General features: G+C 39.9%; 1 protein-coding gene across 1 annotated transcript in view; it reads right to left on the bottom strand.

Moving 5' to 3' along the window:
- Nucleotides 1–19106, bottom strand: part of ZNF831 (zinc finger protein 831) — a 47270-nt gene extending 28164 nt beyond the window's left edge. Inside the window, exons 1-3 of the mRNA XM_044661140.1 lie at nucleotides 14955–19106; nucleotides 13132–13280; nucleotides 512–666 (exon numbers count right to left, since the gene is read on the bottom strand). Of these exons, the coding sequence (XP_044517075.1) occupies nucleotides 512–666; nucleotides 13132–13280; nucleotides 14955–19106 (4456 nt within the window). The remainder of the gene's footprint in view (nucleotides 1–511; nucleotides 667–13131; nucleotides 13281–14954) is intronic.
- Between the last annotated feature and the right edge of the window lie 4800 nt (nucleotides 19107–23906).

Genomic DNA, 23906 nt, shown 5'->3' with positions numbered 1-23906 from the left:
AAGGAAGGAAGGAAAGAAGGAAGGAAGAAAGGAAGGAAGGAAGGAAGGAAGGAAGGAAGGAAAGAGAACCTGTTTATTCATAATATAAATAGTTAAGAACGAATACTATATCTCACAAGTATAATTCAATCCAGTTCAACTCAGCAAAAAAAATCTGCCTGCCAAGTTCAATACATATATTATCATCATTGAGATTTCTTTGGTCCTTTGACTTAAAAAATACTTTAGCAACCACTATCATATCAATATAATTCAACAAATATTTATTAAGCAGGTACCATATGGAAGATTCTGTGCTAGGGCTTGGAATACCAAGATGAAATTGGGCACAAAATCTGAATGCAGCTTCACAAAACCCATATAACTGATTTTAAAAATTGAAAAACTAAGGCCCACAAAGCTTAATCCACCTGGATACTGCCATTGATTGATTAAGAATAAGGACTTAGGTCTCGACACTCATTCCAACACTCTTTGCTACTGGACTATACTCCTTCAAGAAGTCTGTTACCTGCTTGTTCTGGTGAAGGAGGCTGACAAGCCTTGTACTGCTCAAGGCCATCGCACATAGGAGGCAAGTGATGCTTTCTCAGAGGCCAGCGTTGCTTCCGAAGTCGGCTTGCTTTCAGATGAACACACCCCTGCAGATGGCCTCGTTTATTATACCTGTAGGAAAGAGAAGGCATTCCCAGTTAGAATCCATGTAATGATCAGCTTTGGGAGTGACTATCCATATCCTGCTTTAATCAAATAAAATGTCCAAGTATGAGCTCATAATATTAAAAAAAACTAACAGGTGAAGATTGCATTGCATCACTATGGGGTCCTTTTAAAGAACTAGTTGCTCTGGTATATTTAATTGTTTGTTTAGTTTGGTAACTACTTTGGCCTAGAGGAGGCCATAGCCACTTATGAAGAGAAATTGGAATCATGAAATGTCAGAAATTGAAGGGAGCTCAAAGACCATCACATCCAATCCCTTATTTCTCAAATAAGGAAACCAAGATCCCAAGAGAAATTATTTGTTCAAGATTACACATGAAGTTTCAGTCAGATCCAGGAGTAGAAACTTGGTCTCTTGACCTTCAGGTCCAGGCTTCTTTTGCACTTTGCTAGACTGTATTAGGGATCACTGCCAAAGGAAAATCAGTCCATTAAGATGATAAAGTATCTCTGCTAGTCAATGAGAAACAAGTCAATAGGAAAAGAGTTCGGTTTATTTTTTTTTAATCTCTTTACTTGCAGCTTTTCAGGAATATAGCATTCTGGTAAAGTGAGGTCTTCTTCTTCCCATTGGTGGGCTGAGTTATTAAGTTCAAATTAAATGACATACGCCCTTAATCACTCAGCATGTCTGCAGTACTTTAACTACAATTCTAATAGTTCATAGTTTTCTAAGGTTCAAGTTTTACAAGGCTAAAAATAAAGGAAGTGAGGGATGCCAAGTGGACTAAGGTCTATAACTGTTGGTTACTCTTTTCAGCATGGAGGTTTGCCAGCGGCTCCCATTACACTGCAGTCATTGATGCAATTAATCTGCATGAAAGCTGTGATTCTCTGTGGCTGGGCCTGGGCAGCCCTTTGAAGTAGTGGCCCCCGTTCCCTAATCCCACAGGTTTCTGAAAGAGCCCGCTAAGATCTGGGTGTGGAGAAGCAAGGCCACTTCATGTGTGCCTGCTGGCTCACTAATCATAACCACTGAGGAAGTCCAGACTCCTGCTGGGACCCAGACAGCAAAGCAATTTCAAAGTGCAGAGAGTGGCCTAATCAGGAAGGTGTGTCTATGAAGAAAGAATTCTCTTTATGTGTGCTTTGGGTCACCTTTGCTCCCATTTCAAGAAGAAGGTACAAGGACCTTGAAGGGGCTAAGACCCACACAGTTGGAAACTGTGGTATTGTTTTACTTGATTTTTTTTTAAATTGCTTTTAACAACTGTCTAATTTAATAAAGACAAATGGCAAAAAAACTTGCTATGATTAAATACACTGATTCTAACCTCAATAATTTAGAATCTGTGATCATTCATCCAAGGGCTGTGCTATAGATTACCTTCAAATTACAATACTAAAGAAAAGTTTAGTCATTAACACTAACAATGTAAATAAGACAGCAAGGGAAGTATGCCCACTACTTAAGAACTGAGCTATTTGTAAGCACTGGGGACACAAAAAATCAATATGCTCATTATACTTCACTATTATTTGTTCATTAAAGTAGATCCTCCCCCCCACCCGAACTTAAACAAATGTGAACTTTTATTGAGTTTAGAACCAAATTTACTAGTAGAGCACTTTAAAGCTTACTGAGGGTTTTCCTCAGATCAGGTAGATAATGCAGAGATCATTATCTCTTATTTTAAAGATGAGGAAACTAAGGATCAGACAGGTTAAAAGACTTGCCTAAGGTCATAGAGCTACTAAGTATGAAAGTCTGGATTTGAACCCTGTCTCCTGACTCCAAGTTAAGTACTCTTGTTGGCCATACCACAGCCCTTGGCCATGCCACTTCATGTGTTTAATAAATATTTACTGATTAATTGATCATATATGAAATTAAGATGAGAATACTTGGTTTAAATTTGGGGTCTGCAAAAGAAAAAAGTTCCAAAAATGCTCACTTTCATCTTTGTAATTAACAAAATAGCCAGAGAATAGTAGAGAGAAATCACCTTCTCAAATCCTTCTTTACTATAATGCAATATTAAGTATTCACATCAGTGAACAGGACCATTAAAATTTATATTATATATTATTAACTTCAGATAATAAAGTAAAATTCTGATAATAAAGTAGTAAAATTGCTTGAATGGGCCCTCTTTAGTTGTCCTTCCTCCCTTTCTTCATTCCAATGTGAATCATAAACCAAGGAATAGAGAATGGAGAGTAAAGACACCTAGAACCTTTTGCTTACAAGGGATCATAGAAACCACCTAAGCCAACCCCCTCATCTTAAAGAAAAGCAAACAAAGGCACAATCATTTGGAATGACTTATAGAAGGTCAGTCAATAACAGCAGAGCTTCTAAAATTCAAGAATTCTTTTAGTGTTCTATGCTACTTCAACATAAGCCTCAACAATTATCAAATTGGTCCCACCCAAGGTTCACAGCATGATGATGATGTCTATCAAAGAAACACTCACTGTATCCTTTTGTGGGATTTGTGTCTGAATGGTGTTACTCATCCCTAAGGTTATGCTGTTATCCCAGAAGTTATTTCCACTGCAGGAATAAGGGACACGATCAATTGGAGAGAATAGTCACCTACTTGCAGCATATAGTTGAGTTCTAAAAAATTTTTTATGTCTATTAATAATATTACACATGTTTTGCATAGGACCATAATAATGAAGAGCTAATATTTATTTGGCACTTTAAAATATCTAAGTTAATTTTAACATATTTCATTTAACCCTCAATACAATCTTGTTTTATTATTATCCCAATTTTACAGATAAAGAAATGGTGGCTGAGAGGTTTAGTAACTTGCTTAGGGTCAAATAGTAAGCAACTGAGGTAGGATTTGAACTGAGGCTTCCCTGACTCCACATTCAACACTCTATGTACTATATCACCTAGTTGCCAAAAGTTTCTTCTTTCATCTTCTCCCTCAATGAATAACAAAGCTTTTTACTTATTTACAAGAACTGAAACTTGGAGATACCCAGAATGACTCTAAGGGTAGCAGTAAGAAAACATGAAGTTTAGGAGAGTGTCCCCTCCACCCTGGGAACAGAGCCCAACTTTAATGTAAAAATAAAAATCAAGAAAAAAGCTGGAGAAATGAGCTAACTTTAATTTTAAAAAAAACACTAAACATAAAATTATTATGGATTCAAGAAAGAGCATGGTACAAACACAGAAGAAGACAATGAGATCAAAAGAGCTACATGCAAAACCTCAAAGAAAAATAGATATTGGTCTTGGGCCCTGGTAGAGTTCAAAAAGTACTTTTTATAATCAAATATGAGAATAGGGGAAAAGAAATGAAAGCAATACAAGAAAGAATCAAAAAATACTGGAAAAAATAACAACTTTAAAAAAAGAATAAGCCAAATGGTAAAAAAGGTACAAAAATTCACTGAAGGAGAATTTCTTAAAAAGCAGAATTAACCAAATAGAAAAAGAGGAACAAAAATCCAATGAAGGAAATAAGTTCTTCAAAAGTAGACTTGACCAAATGGGGAAAGAAGTACAAAAGGTCACTAAAGAAAATAATTCTCTAAAAATTTAGAATGGGCAAGTAGAAGCTAATGACTCCAGTAGAAATCAAAAAACAATAAAACAAAATCAAAAGAATGAAAAAAATAGAAAAAACTAATAAATATCTCACTGGAATAGCAATTATCTGAAAAATAGATCCAGGAGAAATTATCAAAAAAAGTATTGGACTACCTGAAAGCCATGATCAAAAAAAGAACCTAGACATCATATTATAAGAAATTACAAAGGAAAAATCCCAGGTATATTCTTGAATAAGAGGGTAAAATAGAAATTAAAAGAATCTACTGACCACTTCCTGAAAGAAATTCCCAAATGAAAATTCTCAGGGCAAGGAGAAAATAGTTTAAACAGCCAGAAGGAAACAATTTATATATCATGGAGCCACATTCAAGATTATGCAGGATTCAGTAGCTTCTATTTTAAAGGGTCATAGGGCTTGGAGTATGGTATTCAGAAAGCCAAAGGAGCTAGAATTGCCACCAAGAATCAACTACCCTGCAAAACTGAATATAATTCTTCAGTGGGGGGGAATGGATTTTTGATGAAATAGAGGATTTTCAGGCATTCCTGACAAAAAGATGGAAACTGAACATAAAATATTCAAATACAAGATTCAAGAGAAGTATTAAAATGTAAATAGGAAAGACAAATTTCATGGGATTCAATAAGGTTACACTGTTTATACTCTTCCATGGGGAAAATGACACTTGTAACTCTTAAGAATTTTATCATTATCCCCCCAAATGATAAATGGGCAAGGGACATGAATAAGCAGTTTTCAGATAAAGAAATAAAAACTATCTATAAATACATGAAAAAGTGTTCTAAATCTTTTATAATTAGGGAAATACAAATCAAAACAACTCTGAGGTACCACCTCACACCTAGCAGACTGGCTAATATGACAGCAAAGGAAAGTAGTAAATGTTGGAGGGCATGTAGCAAAATCAGGAAACTAATACATTGCTGGTGGAGTTGTAAATTGATCCAACTGTTCTGGATGGCAATTTGGAATTATGTTCAAAGGGCTTTAAAAGACTGCCTGACCTTTGATCCAGCCATACCACTGCTGGGTTTGTACATCAAAGAGATAATAGGGGAAAATATGTGTACAAAAATAATGATAGCCATGCTCTTTGTGGTGGCAAAAAATTGGAAAATTGATTAAGGGATGGCTGAACAAGTTGTGGTATCTGTTGGAGATGGAATACTATTGTGCTAAAAGGAATAAAGAACTGGAGGAATTCCATGTGAACTGGAAAGACCTCCAGGAATTGATACAGAGTAAAAGGAGCAGAACCAGGAGAATATTGTACACAGAGATGGATACCCTGTGGCACAATCAAATGTAATGAACTTCTCTACTAGCAGCAATGTAAAGATCTAGGATAATTCTGAGGGACATAGGAGAAAGAACACTATCCACGTCCAAAGAAAGAACTGTTGGAGTAGAAACACAGAAGAAAAGTAACTGCTTGATCACATTGGTCAATGGGGACATGATTGGGGATGTAGACTCTAAATGATGACCCTAGTGCAAATATTAACAATATAGAAATAGGTCTTGATCAATGATACATGTAAAACCCAGTGGAACTGCTTGTTGGCTATGGGAGGGGGTAGGAGGAAGGAAGGGAAAGAACATGAATCATGTAACAATGGAAAAATATTCTAAATTAATTGATTAAATAAATAAACTTTAAAAAAACAAAAGAAAAAAGAATTTGATCATTATTAGGGCAGTTAGAAGAAGTATACATAGAGAGTATAGGAATAATTTGACTTAGTGACATGAGATTTCCCCCCCAAATCAAGAAAATTAAAAAAGGATTACACTGAGAGAAGATAGAAAGGAGAGGGTAAATTATCTTGCATGAACAGTCAAGAAAGAGTTATTACTTTGGAGGGAAAGATGGGGGTGATTACAGGAAATGCTTGAGTCTAACTTGCATTGGAACTGACTCAGAGGGAATAATATCCATCCTAGGTAGGGTAAATAAATCTAACCTATCCTATAGGGAAGTAGGAAGAGAATAAGACTGAATGTGATAGAAAGCAGGGTGAATTCAGGAAGGCAGTAGCTAAAAGCAAAACACTTGTGAGGAGAAATAAGATAAACAGAGAAATGGGATGAAGAGCAACAGACTTTTAGGAATCATAACTGTGTATGTGAATGGAATGAACTCACTCACAAAATAGAAGCAGACAGGAGAGTAGATTTAAAACCAGAATCCTACATGTAATGTTTACAAGAAATGCATTTGAAACAGGGAGTCACACACAAAGTAAAGGTAATGGATTGGAGCAGAATGTATTATGGTTCAGCTGAAGTAAAAAACAACAACAACAACAAAATAGAAGTAACAATCATAATCTCAGACAAAACTAAAGCAAAAACAAATCTAATTAAAAGAGATAAGGTAGGAAATTACATCATGATAAAAGGTACCATACACACAATGAAGTAATATCAATACTAGACATATATGTGCCAAGTGGCACAGCATCCAAATTTTTAAAGAAAAAGTTAAATTAGCTACAGGAGAAAAGGCAGTTAAACTATAATAATGGGAAACTTTAACTTTTCTTCAGAAAAATCTAACCAGAAAAAAGAAAGAAGTTAAAGAGGTAAATAGAATTTTAGAAAGTTAGATATGATAGGCCTCTATAGGAAAAGAAATAGGAATAGAAAGGAAAATGTTTTCTCAACAATATAACACCTACACAAAAATTGAATATGTAGTAGGGCATAAAAACCTTGCAACCAAATACAGAAAAGCATCCTTTTCATATCATAATGCTATAAAAATTATATTCATTAAGGGGTCATAGAAAGACAAATTGGGGCAGCTGGGTAGCTCAGTGGATTGAGAGTCAGGCCTAGAGACAGGAGGTCCTAGGTTCAAATTCGGCCTCAGACACTTCCCAGCTGTGTGACCCTGGGCAAGTCACTTGACCCCCATTGCCCACTCTTACCACTCTTCTACCTAGGAGCCAATACACAGAAGTCAAGGGCTTAAAAATATAAATAAATAAATAAATGAACAAACAAACAAACAATAAATAAATAAACAAACACATAAATAAATAAATCAGCAAATAGGCAAATAAATAAATAAGTAAATGAATAAATAAGAAAGACAAACTGAAAATTAATTGGAAACTAAATAATTTCATTTTAAATAATGAGTGGGTCAGAGAACAAATAATAAAAACAATTTCATTAAAGAGAATGACAATGAGACAACATATCAAAAATTATGGATTGCAGCCAAAGCAGTTGTTAGGGGCAAATTATAACTATAAATGCTTATATCAGGAAAAGAAAAAGCAGATTAATTAACTGGATGTGTAATTAAAAAACACCAGGAAAAAAAACAAATTAAAAATCCTCTATTAAAGACCAAATTGGAAACAAAAAATCTAAGGAGAAATTAATAACATTAAAAATAAACCATTGATGAGGGCAGCTGGGTAGCTCAGTGGAGTGAGAGTCAGGCCTAGAGACAGGAGGTCCTAGGTTCAAACCCGGCCTCAGCCACTTCCCAGCTGTGTGACCCTGGGCAAGTCACGTGACCCCCATTGCCCACCCTTACCAATCTTCCACCTATGAGACAATACACCGAAGTACAAGGGTTTAAAAAAAAATGAGCAAAAAAAAAAATAATAAACCATTGAACTAACATATATATATATGTATATATATATATATGACTAGGAGTTATTTTGTGAGGAAAAAACACTAAAATAGATGGACTATTGGATACTTTTATTAAAAAAGAAAGAAGAACAAATTACTTGTATCAAAAATTATAAGGATGAATGCACCACCACTGAAGAGGAAATTAAAATGATTTGGGGAGCTATTTTGCCCAATGATATGTCAATAAGTCTGGCAATCTAAGTGAAATGGATGAATATTTACAAAAATATATATTGCCCAGATTAACAGAAGAGGAAATAGAAAAAACAATTTCATTTTAGGAGAAGAAATTGAACAATCCATCAATGAACTCCCTAAAGAAAAATCTCCACATAGATATACAAGTGAATTCTACCAAACATTTAAAGAACAATTAATTCCAATACCATATATATTATAAAAAATAAAGGAAGAAGTCCTACTAAATTCATTTATGACACTAATATTGTGCTGACTCCTAAACCAAGAAAATCAAAAACAGAGAAAGAATACTATAAACCAATTTCTCTAATTAATATTGATATAAAATTTTTTAATAAAATACTAGTACATCAAAATACATAATAGCCAGGTGGGATTTATACCAGGAATGCAAGCTGGTTCAATTTTAAGAAACAATTGCATAGCTGACCACATCAGCAACAAAAACAACAGTAATTACATGATAATTTCAATGGTTGCAGAAAATGCTTTTTTTTTAATTTTTTAAATTTTTTAAATTCAATGGTTACAGAAAATGTATTTTGGCAAAATACAACACCCATTCTTATTTTTAAAAAATTTGAGAGCATAAGAATGAATGGAACTTTTGTTAAAATAATAAGGATTATCATTTTAATGATAAACTAAAACTATCATCAAGCATTATTTGTAATGGGGATAAGCTAGAAGCCTTCAGAATCAGGGGTGAAGGGGTAGCTGGGTAGCTCAGTGGAGTGAGAGTCAGGCCTAGAGACAGGAGGTCCTAGGTTCAAACCCGGCCTCAGCCATTTCCCAGCTGTGTGACCCTGGGCAAGTCACTTCACCCCCACTGCCCACCCTTACCACTCTTCCACCTATGAGACAATACACCGAAATTAAGGGTTTAAAAAAAAAAAAAGAATCAGGGGTGAAGCAAGAATGTCCATTATCAACACTATTATTTAATATTGTACTAGAAATGCTAGCTATAGCAAGAGAAGAAAAAGAAAGTGAAAGGAATTGGAATAAGTAATGAAGAAACTAAATTATCAATCTTTGCAGATGATATGATGTTATACTTAGAAAATCCTACAGAATCAAATAGAAGCTATCTGAAATAATTAGCAACTTTAGCAAAGTTGCAGGACACAAAATAAACCCACATAAATCATCAGCATTCCTATATGTTTCCAACAAAAGCTAGCAGCAAGAGTTAGAAAAAGAAACTCCATTTAAAATTACTCTAGACAAGATAAAATACTACCTGCCAAGATAAACCTAGGAACTCTACGAACACACTTATAAAATACTTTTCATACAGATAAAGTCATGTGTAAATAATTGGGAAAATGTTAATTGCTCATGGGTAGGCTTAGGCTAAGAAACAGAATGGTGGATCAACCAAACAAATGAGGTAAACAAACAGTAGTAAATGTCCATAGTAATCTAGTGTTTGATAAAATCAAAGATTCCAATTTTGGAGACAAGAAATCATTATTCAATAAAAACTATTAGGAAAACTGAAAGACAGAAGATTGGGAAAAAAATTTTAATTTTTTTTCAGATAAAGACATCATTTCTCAAATGTATAGAGAAATGAGCCACATTTATAAAAATATGTCATTCCCCAATTGATAAAGGGTCAAAGAATACAAACAGGCAGATTTCAGATGATGAAATCAAAACTATCCATAGTTATTTGAGAAAATGTTCTAAACCACTATTGATAAGAGAAATGCAAATGAAATCAACTCTGAGGTATCACTTCATACCTATCAGTTAGGCTAATCTGATGGAAAAAGAAAACGGTAAGTGTTGGAGGGAATTGGGAAAATTGGGACACTAATGTACTGTTGGTAGAGTTACAAACTGATCCAACCAAATGTTAAAAGTTGTAAGCAATTAGAAAAAATGAAATATTATAACATATAAATCAAATTTTTATAGTATTTTAAGGTTTATATAGTGCTTTCTTTACAGCAATCATATAATACAGGTAGTTTAAGTATTGTTATTCCCATTTTTTAGTTGAAGAAAATATCTCAGAGAAGTAAAATCAATTTGCCAGTCGCACTAGAGCTAATCAGCTTTAGAGTTAGGACTTGAACCCACATCTCCTGAATTGGTCTAGCACTCTTTCCACTCCACCATGCTGCAGGGAAGTCTAGACATTATTTACTGACTTTGGTACTTGAAAAGATTCTATTATTCTGTTAAAGTAAACACATATATAAAAGGAGGGACACCATGGCTATATTTATGACAACATGAAACTAATTAGCCAATGACAAAACTTCTAAGGATGAGTCCTGTCAAATTTAGCAAGACTGGTCTCGAAGCAGCAGACATGGGGCTCAACATTGGGATCCTACTAAAGAGCCTTCCCACTAGGTAGCTCAGGGGATTGAGTCAGGTCTAGAGATGAGAGGTCCTGGGTTCAAATCTGGCCTAAGATACTTCCTAGCTGTGTAACTCTGGGCAAGTCACTTAGCCACTACTGCCTAGCCCTTATTACTTTTCTGCCTTGGAACTAATATGCAATATTTATGGAAGGTAAGAGTTGTTTTTTTTAAAGCCTTCCCAACTTCATAGGATATTCTAAAGCTCTGCTGGCATTAGCCTTCAAGAATCCAGTAGCACCTCTACACCAAGATGGCACACTGGAGGAGGATTTTAGTTAAGGTTTATGTTTTTGCTTTCTCCATATATCTTTACCCACCAAAAAAATTCTAAGAAATGAGCCCTGAAATCTCAATTTCATTTGCATTTGAGAATTTTACCAGACTATGTGGGCTTGAGTCAGTACAAGTAAACCCTGAACTGAGATTATACTTCCTGTAAAGTATTAAAATACCTGATAAGCCAGAATTTAAAAGGGTGCATGAGTCAGAAAATATGCTAACAAAATTATTTCAGTATCCCATGCTTTAATATATATATACATATATATATGTGTGTATACATATATAAATATATATGTAGCTATATCCAATGTAGTTTGCAAAATAAATTTCTGCAAAGTGAATTTTATTTTTGTATTGGTTTCTATGTTGGAAAATGGTTTTATATATTCTAGATTCCAATAGCTGTCACTGAAATTTTCTGGAAAGAACAGAATTAAAATAGTCCCATGGTATATTGGGTGTTGTGAAGTTCTTTATAGCTGACTCTAGGACTCCCAGTTCCTTTTTCTATTTTTTGTAGTTTTTACAATGGCTTGAAGTTTTAAAAATCACTTTTCCAAGTAGTTTCATCACTTAACACATGATACGTCTACTATGTTGCCTCAATACTCAGTGTCTCCCAGAGAGTTTTTTTTTTGTTTTTTTTTTTTTTTTATCCTGGGACTCCATTCTAGGAGCATAGGGCCACAACCAGTAGGCAGTGGGTCACACTGTTGCTCAGGGTCACCCAGCTGGGAAGTGTCTGAGCCCGGATTTGAACCTAGGACCTTTCGTCTCTAGGCCTGGCTCTCAATCCACTGAGCTAGCCCAGCTGCCCCTACTTAAGGTTGCAGTTTCTTTAGCAGATGTAGTTTTACCTAAGATTAATGAGAACAACCTAGACATCTCACTTTACCATATACTTTATAATCCCTTGATTTGTACCTTAAAAATTCTGGCTCACATGCCCCAATAGCCAAATGGTCAAAGGATAGGAACAATTTTCAAATGAAGAAATACAAACTATCAACAGCAGCAGAAAATTAGTTAGCGAATTAATCAGAATTGTTAATAGTAAGAAATTTTTACATCAAGTCTACATTGAAGCATTATCTCACACTCATCAAATTGCAAAAATGGAAAAAGATGCAAATTGCCAAATGCTGGTGGGGCTGGGGTAAGAAAGGCATTATAATTCAATGCAACTCAACCAGCATTTGCTAAGCACTTGCTACTTGCCAAATGCTGGGGACAAAAGAAAAAAACAAGGTCATTCTTGTCTTGGAGAACCTTTTCACCAGACACTACTGGAGAGAAATATGATACACTCAGATAAAAGAAAATAATTTCAAAGGGTAGTAAGCTAATAACTAGGGAATGAGGAAAAGCTTCCTATAGGAATCATCACTTCAGCTGAGTCTTGAAGGGAATTAAGGTTTCTGAGAGGGAGAGGTAAAAAAGAAGAGCGTATCAGGCATGGGAATCCACTGCTGGAAGGACCATGATCGAGTGCCATCATTCTGGAAAACAATCTGCAATTATGTAAGTAATAGAGTACTACTGCCTTTTATCTAGCAATCCTACAGCTGGGTTTATATCCCCAAGAAAATCTGTGACAGAAAAGAAAGGACCGGTAAGTACCAAAACATTCATAGCAGCAATATTTCAAATAGCAAAAGGGCAGAAACAAACTCTGTGCCCACCAATTAGAAAATGGCTCAACAATTTGTGGTTATGATGACAGTAGAATTAATGTCATAAGGATAGAAGAGAAATTCTTTAGAGAAACCTGGGAAGAGAAAGGGGAAAGGCAAGCAGATCACTTTGGCTAAAATGGAGGATTCATGGGGGGAAATAGGAGAAGCCAAAAAGGCCATGTTGGAGTCAGATTGTGGAGGTCATTGAAGGCTCCGTTAAGATTTTTGGACTTTATCCTATAGACATAGAGAGCTATGAATGATTTTCAGCAAAGGTGTGACATAAGTAAAACAGTATTAAACCAGTGTGTGGTCTCTTCTAAACTGAAATGGAATGGCACACATTTTCACTTCAGTTATTATCTGTTGACTGTTAGCTCAGTGGAGGGCCTTAGCAAAACTGTTGAAAAAAAAATCTAGGCCTAAATCTAATCCTACTTGGGAGGAGAAGAAGCAGACATTAGAGGCAAATTTGGAGTCTTTTTTTAGCATGAAAACACAAGGCTCTCTTGAGAAATAACTTCTTCCTCTGGCTTATGAATGATTTTTTTAAATTGCAGCTGCTGATGGTTGTGGGTGTTTGAAGAGCTCTAGAGCTCATCAGAGCTACAGCTTGTTTTCGGACACAGGAGGTGATGAGGAGGGACTTGAAACTATATTTCTTACCTTTTGATGTTGAGCTGTCTCTTCTGCTTGTTGCTCACACCAGCAGGATTTGTAGTCGCCTTCCCCTTCCTACAGGGCACTCCTTTCTTCTTCTCTGCCTCTGAAACCTTTTCACCAGACACTCGCCCTGCACCTATTGCCCGGGACAGCTGAAAATACCAGTTGTATGGTCATCACAGGGCTCATAGCCTTGGAGAACTCCTGAGCCAAGTGATAAAAGCTTAATCAGAAGCTTAAGTCAAGGTGCTCTGCACAGCCCAATCCCATTGATTTTCCCCCTTGGGTGATAAATGGGCCCAAACTCACTTTACAAATAGACAAATTAAGGCGCGCACACACATGCACACACACACACACACACACACACACACACACACACACACACACACAGAAAGAAGCCTGAACTCCATAGGAAACTCTGACTCAAGTTGGTACAGAATTGCTATAATGAATGTTCTGGACCAGAAGTGTCAAAATCTCAGACTACAGGACTCTGAGAAAAGCCTGAACCAGATTAAAATGTAATTGGGACATGTTTAACAAAATAAATACAGAATACAACCTAGATAATGTTACTTTGTGGTTTTCTAAGACAATATGCAGCAGGGATCTTTTTCTATTTGTCTTTGGTCTAGACCACTATAATAAACTGGGTTCTTCAGAATAGAAGCTTAACCTCTGATGGTGAACCAGAGACATAATGAAACTAGGTCAGGCCTTTCTTCAAAATTTTGGCAACCTGTTCCTCTAAGTCAGTGGTTCCCAAACTTTTTTGGCCTACCACCCCCTTTCCTGAAAAAATATTACTTAGCGCCCACTGGAAATTATTTTTTTTTCATTTTAATAGCAATTAATAGGAAAGATAAATGCTCCTGTGGCCATCACCACTTCCCTGGATAGCTGCAGCACCCACAAGGGGGCAGTAGCGCCCACTTTGGGAATCACTGCAATACACAGTATTGACTCCAAGATGGAAGGTAAGTGTTTAAATTAAAAAAAAAAAAATTTTTTTTAAACTATAAACTCCCTAAGGGCAAGCAATGTGTGTTGATAGAAAGGGCTGTCATCTTTTTCTACAAAGGCACTATACATGTCAGTTCTTCAGTACATCCAACATTTCATTGGTGTGGATACTCTCCCTAGGCAGCTACATGATGCACTGGACAGAGTAGTGGGCCTCTAATGATAAAAGTACTGAATTTAAGTCCAGGCTCAGATACTTACTAGCTGTCTCTAGAGAAGCCACCAACTTCTGTTTGCTTCCATTTCTTCAACTGTAAAATGGGGAGGGGGGAGATAATAATGGCACTTCCCTCTTAGAGTTCTCGTAAGGATCCAATTACTTCTATGTAAAAGGTACCTCGTAGGTATTTATTTATTAAATGCTTATTCCCGCCCCCCTTCCCTTTGCCCCCTTCAGTGAATACTGAAACCTCTCCATAGCTTAGCAAATAGTTCTTGTCACTAGCCAGGCCTGTCCACTTAGCTGACATAGCCATCGAGAACCCAGGGTCCCCTCCAAGCCATGACGAGGTATTAGAGAAGGACATCTAGGGAGAACCCTGCTCTAGACACAGCTCAGCACAAGGTAGGCCCTTCATAAATGTTTCCTGAATTGAATCAAACACCAGCTGTCTGGACACCTGGGTTTCTCATCTCAGCTCCACCAACAACACACTTTCTGACTGCAAATGAGCCACTTCCTCAATCCAAAGCCTGGCTTTTCTCTCTGTAAGCTCAGAGGGCTGGCCTGGATGCCCTCTAAGGTCCCTTAGACGTAGGGTTCTCATATTCTATGAGTGGAGCAACGGCCAGATAGTTACCTTTGGTTTCTGCTCCCCCCACGACACTGAAGAGACCAGTGTTTTCAGGCTTCCACTTGTCCATCCGTAGGTGACTGCCTGGGACATGTTTTTCGTATCCAGAAAGGAAAAGTCCCTCCTGGAACTTGGACTCTCTTCCCCAGGCTTATTTTCACAAACGTGCAAGGAAGAATACACCGAGTGGGCCTTCTCCTTCTGCTCTGCAGGCAGAGGGAGGCTCCTGCTGAGGCAACACCACGTAAGGCGAGGCTCGGCACTTAGGGAGGGGAAGGAGCCCCCGGCCCCACAGCTCTGAGGGTACCCTGAGTGTGAAGTTAGGCTGATTTGGGGCCAGGCAGAGGAGTCCCGGTGCTGAGTGGGGACAGCATGGCAGTAAAAGCTTTCAAAGGAATGGCAAATGCTGGCATTCTCCAGTGACCCAGGAGGGCCCTCCAAGCCTTTTGGAGGATGTTCTGGGCCATTTGAGGAAGCCTCACACAGCTCCCAGCCCTGAAGCAACTGTTCAGAAGTATCCAGAGAAGATGCTCCTCTTCCAGACATGGATGTCACCAATAAAGCAGTACTTCCCGAATGGAGGTGGTGGAAGAGCTGACCCTCATCTCTAATGTCAGTTGCTATAAGAAAGCTGCTTGTATAAACAGAGGCAAAAGAAACCTTCTTCTCAGGGACCTGCTTGGAGCAGCACATGGTCCTACCCGTCTCCTCAGATGCCTGCCCCTTATTGACTACTGTGTCTCCAGGCTCTGCTCCCAACCGGGTCCCCTTCATCCCGTCTCTGGGCTGAGTATGTCTGGGGCTCTCACAGCCGCTGGCTCCCTCAGGAAGGGTGCTGCCAGAGGGAGTCTGTCTGGGAGACAAAGAAGATGTCAAAGCCGTCGTGGAGGTCACTCCGCTGAGCTGCAAACCTATCCCAGCCGCTGAGCATTCTGTCTGAGGGAGACACAAAGGCTGAGCCAGAGATTCGGTGTCATTTGGCTTCCCACTGCTTCTGAGGGTCCTGTTTTCCTGCTCTTTGCCCATGGTGATGGATAATTCAGCTCGAGACTCCTCTTGAGGTAACTGGAGGATGTACTTTGGAGAAAACACATTGTCTTTCTGAGGAATAGGCAGCCCAGAAGTCGCACTGGCAGTCATAAGTGAGAAGTGACTTCCTTCCAGGGACTTGGGATCCTTGCTGGTTCCTCCAGTGGCAGAGTCACCAAAAGAAGAATGTCCGGGGTCTTTTCTGTTTGTCAATCCAGAGGCAGGAAATGCTGCCAATGACACATTCCCTGAATCGGAGGCAGATGCCAGGGGCTCTCCTGGGCCACCACCACTCTCACTGCCATCCCTCTCTCTCTTCATGCCTTCAGGATTCCTGCTGCATTGGCTGGCTCTTATGTCTAAGCCATTCTTCCCCCCAGGGGCATTATCTGTCCTAGAGTCTAAGGAGGTCCCCGTGGAGGAGCAATCTAGCCCTTTCCTCCCTTCCCCTCCTGATTCCAAGAACACCCAATTCTTTTTACTACTCAGTTCCTCTACCTTTAGCTTTTTTCTCTCAGATGGGAGTTTTTCTGACTCTGGCAAAGTTTTGCCCAGGCCACAGCCTTGCCGCTTGGGAACCATCTGGGCCCAGTGACTCCTTTCCTTTTCTTCCTCATCACCAGGAAGAATGGCTTCCTGATCTAAGACAAGGGTAGGAGAGTCTTGTGAAAAGGGAGTGAAAGACCTCCTGTCATCAGTGCCAAGGGCATGTGGACATGGGGCACAGGCTTCCCTTAGCATCTGGTATAGCACTGCCTGCCCGCCGCTGGGGGCTGGGTGATGAGTCACATTAGAGGTGATGCTGCAGCTAAGGGTCGGGGATGACCCGGCTCTGCTCACTCGAGGATGCGCACTGCTTCCCATCAGCTGAGCTGTCTCCTTGCAGACTATAAAACTTCTCAAATTCTCAGACAGTGGCATTGCTTGGGCTGGCTGATATCCTGTAGCATTGGGCTCTGTTGTGTTTGTCCCTGGCGGAGAGGTGACATGGGGGCTAGAACTAATCCCCCCACATGTCAAGGCCTGGGTGTCTCTGGGACCTGCCATCCCCTCTCCACTGCTGGCCTCCTTTGCTTCAGAGCCCAAGTTTCTCATGTCACCCAGCCTTGTTTCCCTTGGCTTCTTTGGACTTTGAGTGGTTTTTGTTTTCTGGTATATTTTCTTAAATGTTTCATCCCCATACATTTGCCACTTCTCCTGGGAAAACATCTTCAGTTTTCTTTGATTGAATTTCTTTCCTGCCACCTTGCATTTTACAGAGGTGCACTCCACGCTGGGTTTTTTCCCACTATTCTGATGTTCGGTTGGCAAAGTCTGGTGATCAGGAGCATGGCCCAGTGGCAGATCCTCTACTGCAGCTTGTCTGACCAGGGCCCTGGGGTGACTGCTGGGAAAATCCACAGACGGAGGTACAGAAGTGTCACCACGTGGATGATGCGAGGAGCCAGGACTTGGGGACTGCTTTGAGAGGCAGGATGCCCAAGAATTCCCTGCTTTCTCCTGGAAGGTTCTTGTGCCTTCAACAAATGGCAAGGAATTGCTCCTCGTGACGGGCACACAGTCCACAGTGGTAGAAAATTGAGTAGGGACTGAATGAAAGAAGGGCGACTTGGATTTTTCCAGGGGAGTGAAGGTGGATTTGACGGAGCATAATGTCATGTTCTTCTTCCGGATATTATCGTGGGATCTGATATCAAAATGGAAGGAGTCTTTGTAAGTGTAAGGCATAGGGAGGTCAATGCTTCCCTGCTTTGAGAGAACGGTCTTCCTGGGCCTGACATTGTCCAGCTGGGTGTCATCCACCACAGCCTTGTTGTGGGAGATGAGTTTGGAAATGTGCTCCTCGAGCTTCTTTTTCTCCATCATCAGGGTGGTTGCTCTTTCCCCAGGATGGACTTTAGCACCAGGGGATTCTGTTCCTTTCAGGAGCCCAGGAGGAGTCTCATTCTCTGACTCCACGCTGTGTTCAGACAAGCTGTGCAGGGGACTGGAGGAGAGCATTTGCTGTTCTGCACTGTCAGACCGGGACAGGTAGCCTGAGTCTGTGCTCTCACACTTCTTCAGCTTGCCCTCAGAAACCCTGGCATCCCAGTGCTTCTCCGAGTAGGTTGCTTGCTGTCTCTGCAGCTGGCTGTGTTTGCTGGCTGTTGGAGATCGCTGTTCCTGCATCTTCCATCTCTGGGTCACCCCTGCTGGCAAAAGCCCTGGGGAAGCCCTGGGTGGACATTCTGATGGGGCTTCCTTGTCTGGGGCCCCAGGAGTGGGCCTGTGACTAGGAGAAATGTCGGGCTTCGTCTCTAGGCTCTTGAATGAGAAGGACTTCAAAGCTGAGGGCCCCGGCTGCCCAGTTGCCAGGGTGCTGGGAGAGGCAGTGGTCTCTGAAGGCCTATATTCCTCTCCCACATCTTCCTTTTCCTCACCCCTCTGCTCCGTTTTGGAGGGCTGTGGGGGGGTCTCTGCCAGTCTGTCCCCATCTTCCAGGAGGCCACCGCTGTCAGACTCAGATGACAGCCGAGTATTGTTGATGTGTGTCTGGGTCCTTCTGTGCTTGTACAGGTTGCTCTGGGTCTTGAAGGCAATGCCACAGGTAGTGCAAGGGAAAGGCCTCTCCCCTGTGTGGGAACGGATGTGTTTCTCAAGCACACTGGGCTTTAGGCAGTCCCGCCCACAGTGCTGGCACAGATACTTTCCTGCGTTCCGGGACTTCCCAGGGCTCCCCAAGGCTGTGCTGGAGCAGGAGGCAGCAGGGGACAAGACAGGTAGAGCACCCACAAGGTTCACAGTAAGCGTTTGGCTCTGAGGCTTCCTTGGCTGGGTTGCATCTGTCCGGTCTGAGTGCAGCAGTGGGCTCAGAATCAAGGGGAGGCTGCCGCCATCCAGGCTGAAGCTGCCCCCATTGGCCACCAGCGAGTGGCTCGGCTGGAAGCATCCAGACTGCACAGGGTGGTACAGCGGGATGGTGAGGGCCTTCAGGTACACTGTGGGAGGCAGGCTTTGTTCAGGTTGCAAGATGACGGGGCCGGTGAGATGGGGTGATGACTGCTTGCTATGGGAAGCCCGGAGGCACAGGGTCTGTACTGCCTGGTTTGTGGCTGGTGTGGCTGAACAGCTGGCTGGGGGCACCTCCATCTCACATCCTCTGGCACATCCCAGGAATCGCAATGATCTGCAGGCAACAATCACAGATACCTGAGTTTACAGGGGAACATAAAATTCTCAAAATTTCATTGCTGAAGCATACCTTAGGACAGTGATGGCGAACCTTTTAGAGACCAAGTGCCCAAACTGTGACCTTCATGCCTCATGTGAGCCCCTCCTCCTCACCCTAGACAGGGGAAGGAGGAAGGACTCTCATTGGGCTGCTGGGCGGAGGGGTGGGTCGTGTGAGAAATGTCCTTGAGCATGCATGGAGAGGGGGAGGGGAGCAGCCACCTCCAGCACATGTGCCATAGGTTCACCAACACAGCCTTAGGAGATGAACCAATTCACAGAATCTATTGCATTATTTCAGGAGGAGAAAGAACCTTAGAAATCAGCCAGTCTAACCACCTCATTTCTAACTAAGGAATCTAAAACCCATATGGAAGTTATTTGCCCCAAGGATTTAGATCTGTAACTTTGAACATAAATATCCAGACTCCTAACCAAATGCTTTTCCACTACACCATTATTTTCTCAGCTCATCTACAGCAGAACTAAAACAAAAACCCTCCTATCTAAATTCTTCATTCAGGGCTCTTTCCATCAATGCCTCCCACCTCAGCAATCTAAGCCCACTTCCATCTCTGTACTTTCACTCATGCTGTTCCTTTTCCATAGAATGCCCTTCTCCCCTCTACAACTGTCCAAATTATACTCATCCTTCAAGAATGGTCCTCCTCAACCCCATACCTATCAAACTACCAAAAAACTTCTTTACTGAATTAGAAAAAACTATAACAAATTTCATTTGGAATAACAAAAGATCAAGAATATCAAGGGAAATAATGAAAAAAAATGTGAAGGAAGGGGGCCTAGCAGTACCAGATATTAAACTATACTATAAAGCAGCAGTCATCAAAACAATATGGTGCTGGCTAAGAGACAGAAGGGAGGATCAGTGGAATAGACTTGGGATAAATGACATCAGCAAGACAGTGTATGATAAACCCAAAGAGCCCAACTTTTGGGACATGAATCCACTATTTGACAAAAACTGCTGGGAAATTTGGAAAACAATATGGGAGAGATTAGGTTTAGATCAACATCTCACACCCTACACCAAGATAAATTCAGAATGGGTGAATGACTTGAATATAAAGAGGGAAACTATAAATAAGTTCAGTGAACACAGAAGAGTATACTTGTCAGATCTGTGGGAAAGGAAAGATTTTAAAACCAAGCAAGAGTTAGAGAAAATTACAAAATATAAATTAAATGGTTTTGATTATATTAAACTAAAAAGCTTTTGTACAAACAAAAACAATGTAGTCAAAATCAGAAGGGAAACAACAAATTGGGAAAAAATCTTTATAACAAAAAACTCTGACAGGGGTCTAATTACTCAAATATACAAGGAGTTAAATCAATTGTATAAAAAATCAAGCCATTCCCCAATTGATAAATGGGCAAGAGACATGAATAGGCAATTTTCAGGTAAAGAAATCAAAAGTATCAATAAGCACATGAGAAAGTGTCCTAACTCTTTAATAATTAGAGAAATGCAAATCAAAACAACTCTGAGGTATCACCTCACACCTAGCAGATTGGCTAAAATGAAAGAAGGGGAGAATAATGAATGCTGGAGGGGATGTGGCAAAATTGGGACATTAATGCATTGCTGGTGGAGTTGTGAACTGATCCAACCATTCTGGCTGGCAATTTGGAACCATGCTCAAAGGGCTATAAAAAATGTCTGCCCTTTGATCCAGCCATACCATTGTTGGGTTTGTACCCCCAAAGAGATCATAAATAAACAGACTTGTACGAAAATATTTATAGCTGCGCTTTTTGTGGTGGCAAAAAAACTGGAAAAGGAGGGTATGTCCTTCAATTGGGGAATGGCTGAACAAATTATGGTATATGCTGGTGATGGAATTCTATTGTGCTAAAAGGAATAATAAACTGGAGGAGTTCCAGGTGAACTGGAAAGACCTCCAGGAACTGATGCAGAGTGAAAGGAGCAGAGCCAGAAGAACACTGTACACAGAGACTGATATACTATGGTAAAATCGAATGCAATGGACTTCTGTACCAGCAGAAAGCAATGACACAGGACAGCTCTGAGGGATTTATGGAAAGGAACACTACCTACATTCAGAGGAAGAGTCCTTAAAACAACTGCTTGAACGCATGGGTTGGGATGGACATGATTGGGGATGTAGACTCAAAACTACCACACCAATGCAACTAACAACAATTTGGAAATAGGTCTTGAACAAGGACACATGATAAAACCAGTGGAAATGTGCGTCGGCCATTGGTAGGGGGAGTGCGGGGGGTGAAGGGGAAAGTAGGAGCATGAATCATGTAACCATGTTAAAAATGAATATTAATAAATGTTTAAATTTGAAAAAAATTTAAAAAATTTAAAAAAAAGAATGGTCCTCCTCAATTCCAAACTCCTCCCCCAAAGCCATCGCCCATTGCCTCAGACCCTTGGTAATATCTTTTTCCAATGAACTCTAAAAACACTGGTTGTTTTTTTTTATCCACTTAGGATTCTATATCATTCATTCGTGGAGCATTTATAGAGCATTTACCTTGTGCCCAGTATTGAGCTATGTGCTGTGGGCAATACACATATGAGCTAAACAGTACTCTTCTCAAGGAACAGAGTTTATTTGGGAAAGCACATACACACACACACACACACACACACACACACACACACACAAATACCTTAAAATTAATGTACAATATCTGTTTTTACATTGTGTACCTGTGTGACCTTGTAGGAGTCATTTCCCAAGCTGAACCTCCTTCAAATATTCTTAGCTCTAATTTCTAAGATCTTTTTCAGGCTTACTAGTCTATGGTCTAATCCTTCCACTTCTTGTTTTAAGTTCAAAAGATCCTATCCAGTACAGAAGTGCAGTGTTCTAAGGTCCCTCTCAGTTCTGACAGTCTATGTTCTAAAATTCCTTCCAGCTTTATGATTGTATGATGCTCTCAAGGAGCTTATACTCTTGCTGGGGAAGTCAAAGCTAACACTGGAAAAAAAATAACAGTATATAAATAAGTACTGTCTGATACAGATTTTCATTTGGGTGGGAAGTCTGAGAAGGCAGAAATCAGTGTCAGCTAATAGCCTTTGCTAACAGAAATACTACTAAATGAATGCCAATGAAAAAAGAGGAAGTTGTTGCTGTTTAGTCATGTCCAACTCCTCATGATCCCATTTGGGATTTTCTTGGCACAGATATTGGAGTGGTTTGCCATTTCCTTCTCTAGCTCACTTTACATTTGAGAAAACCGAGGCAAATGGAGTTATGTAATTTGCCCAGGGTCATACAACTAGTAGGTATCTGAGGCCAAATTTGAACTCAGGAAGAAAGCCTGGCACTCCATTCATTGTATTACCTATCTACTCCAAAGGAGCAACTTCTTCAGGGTCCAAGTAGTCATTTACTCACTGGCTTCTATAGGAAGTTGTAGTTCTGTGAGACAATAGGGATTGGACTGTTTCAGTTATATGCCTTTACTCTTCATAAGTGGGGATTCTGAAGCATCTTACTGATGTTTCATAGACCAGAATCCTTTCTCCTTGTTGCTTCCATGCAGGTGCTTCTTCAAGGAGAAAAAGCAGAGGAACTGGTATGGCATGCTCATTCTATACAGCCCCTACAGGTAAGTAGTGAGGTGATCTAAATCTGGCTGGGCAACCCATCAACTGGTCTTTGCAAATTGACTTAGAAAAATAGTCAACCCCAATTACAAATGAAATTAAGACTCAGACTATAGCTGCAATTGCAATGCTATGGCCCTCAAATCTTTTTCTCCAAGGTCCCTCCATGTGAGCCCCAACAAACACATCTCTGGGAACCCTTTTACAGCTTTCTGTCCTATGGGAAAGGCAATCTCCTCTCCACATCTTTGAGAGGCCATGGTACAGACCAAAAAAAAAAAGACAACTGGATCCAGAATCAGATGATCCAAGTTTTGGGTTCTGTCTCTGCCTTATTAGCTGTGTGACCTTTAACAAGTCACTTTATCAAATGGGATGGGGTGGGCAGGTAGGGAGAGGAAAGTAGGAAAGTCCAAATTCCCTTATAGCCTAACAATTCTATGATAAATGAAGGACCAGACCCAGATACTCTTTTCATAAAGTACACAACTCCATGGGATCTATGGGTAGATTTTAAAGAGTCTACAAACTTGGACTGGGAAAAATTTTTTTCTTTATTTTCACTCACTTATATTTACTAACTTCTAATTAAAACTTAGTATTTGCTTCAATTATGAATTGAAAAAGTATATAACCTAAGAGGACTCCATCACATACACATACACACACATGCACACACACACACACACACACACACACACACACACACAAACACAAACAAACACATTAAGAATTCCTGGACCATTGCATTTTTCTGAAGAACACAAAATACTTTGAATCATTAGTGTATGACTGTGACCCCAGCTTAATCTTCAGATTTTTCAAGCTGTCCTGGGAATTATAGAATAAAATAGCTTGCCTAAGGTCACATGGTGTCTTGAGATCTGAGATCAGATCTAAGCTGGCTGACCCCACACACATCTCCCAAGAGTTTTTATCCTTAATGCTGCTGGGGATTCAGAAATCTTCCATAGGGATCTATAAAATGTACATGGAGCAATAAAGTGAAAAAATAATAATAATTTCAGGGTACCCGTGAATAGAAGGTATAGATGGATGGTGGAGATGGGGTGGGGAAAAGCTGTCAGGCAACCTTGTAAGAC

The sequence above is a fragment of the Gracilinanus agilis genome, chromosome 2 (genome assembly GCF_016433145.1).
Source record: "Gracilinanus agilis isolate LMUSP501 chromosome 2, AgileGrace, whole genome shotgun sequence".
Lineage (NCBI taxonomy): Eukaryota > Metazoa > Chordata > Mammalia > Didelphimorphia > Didelphidae > Gracilinanus > Gracilinanus agilis.
This window is presented reverse-complemented; position numbering and strand designations above follow the sequence as displayed.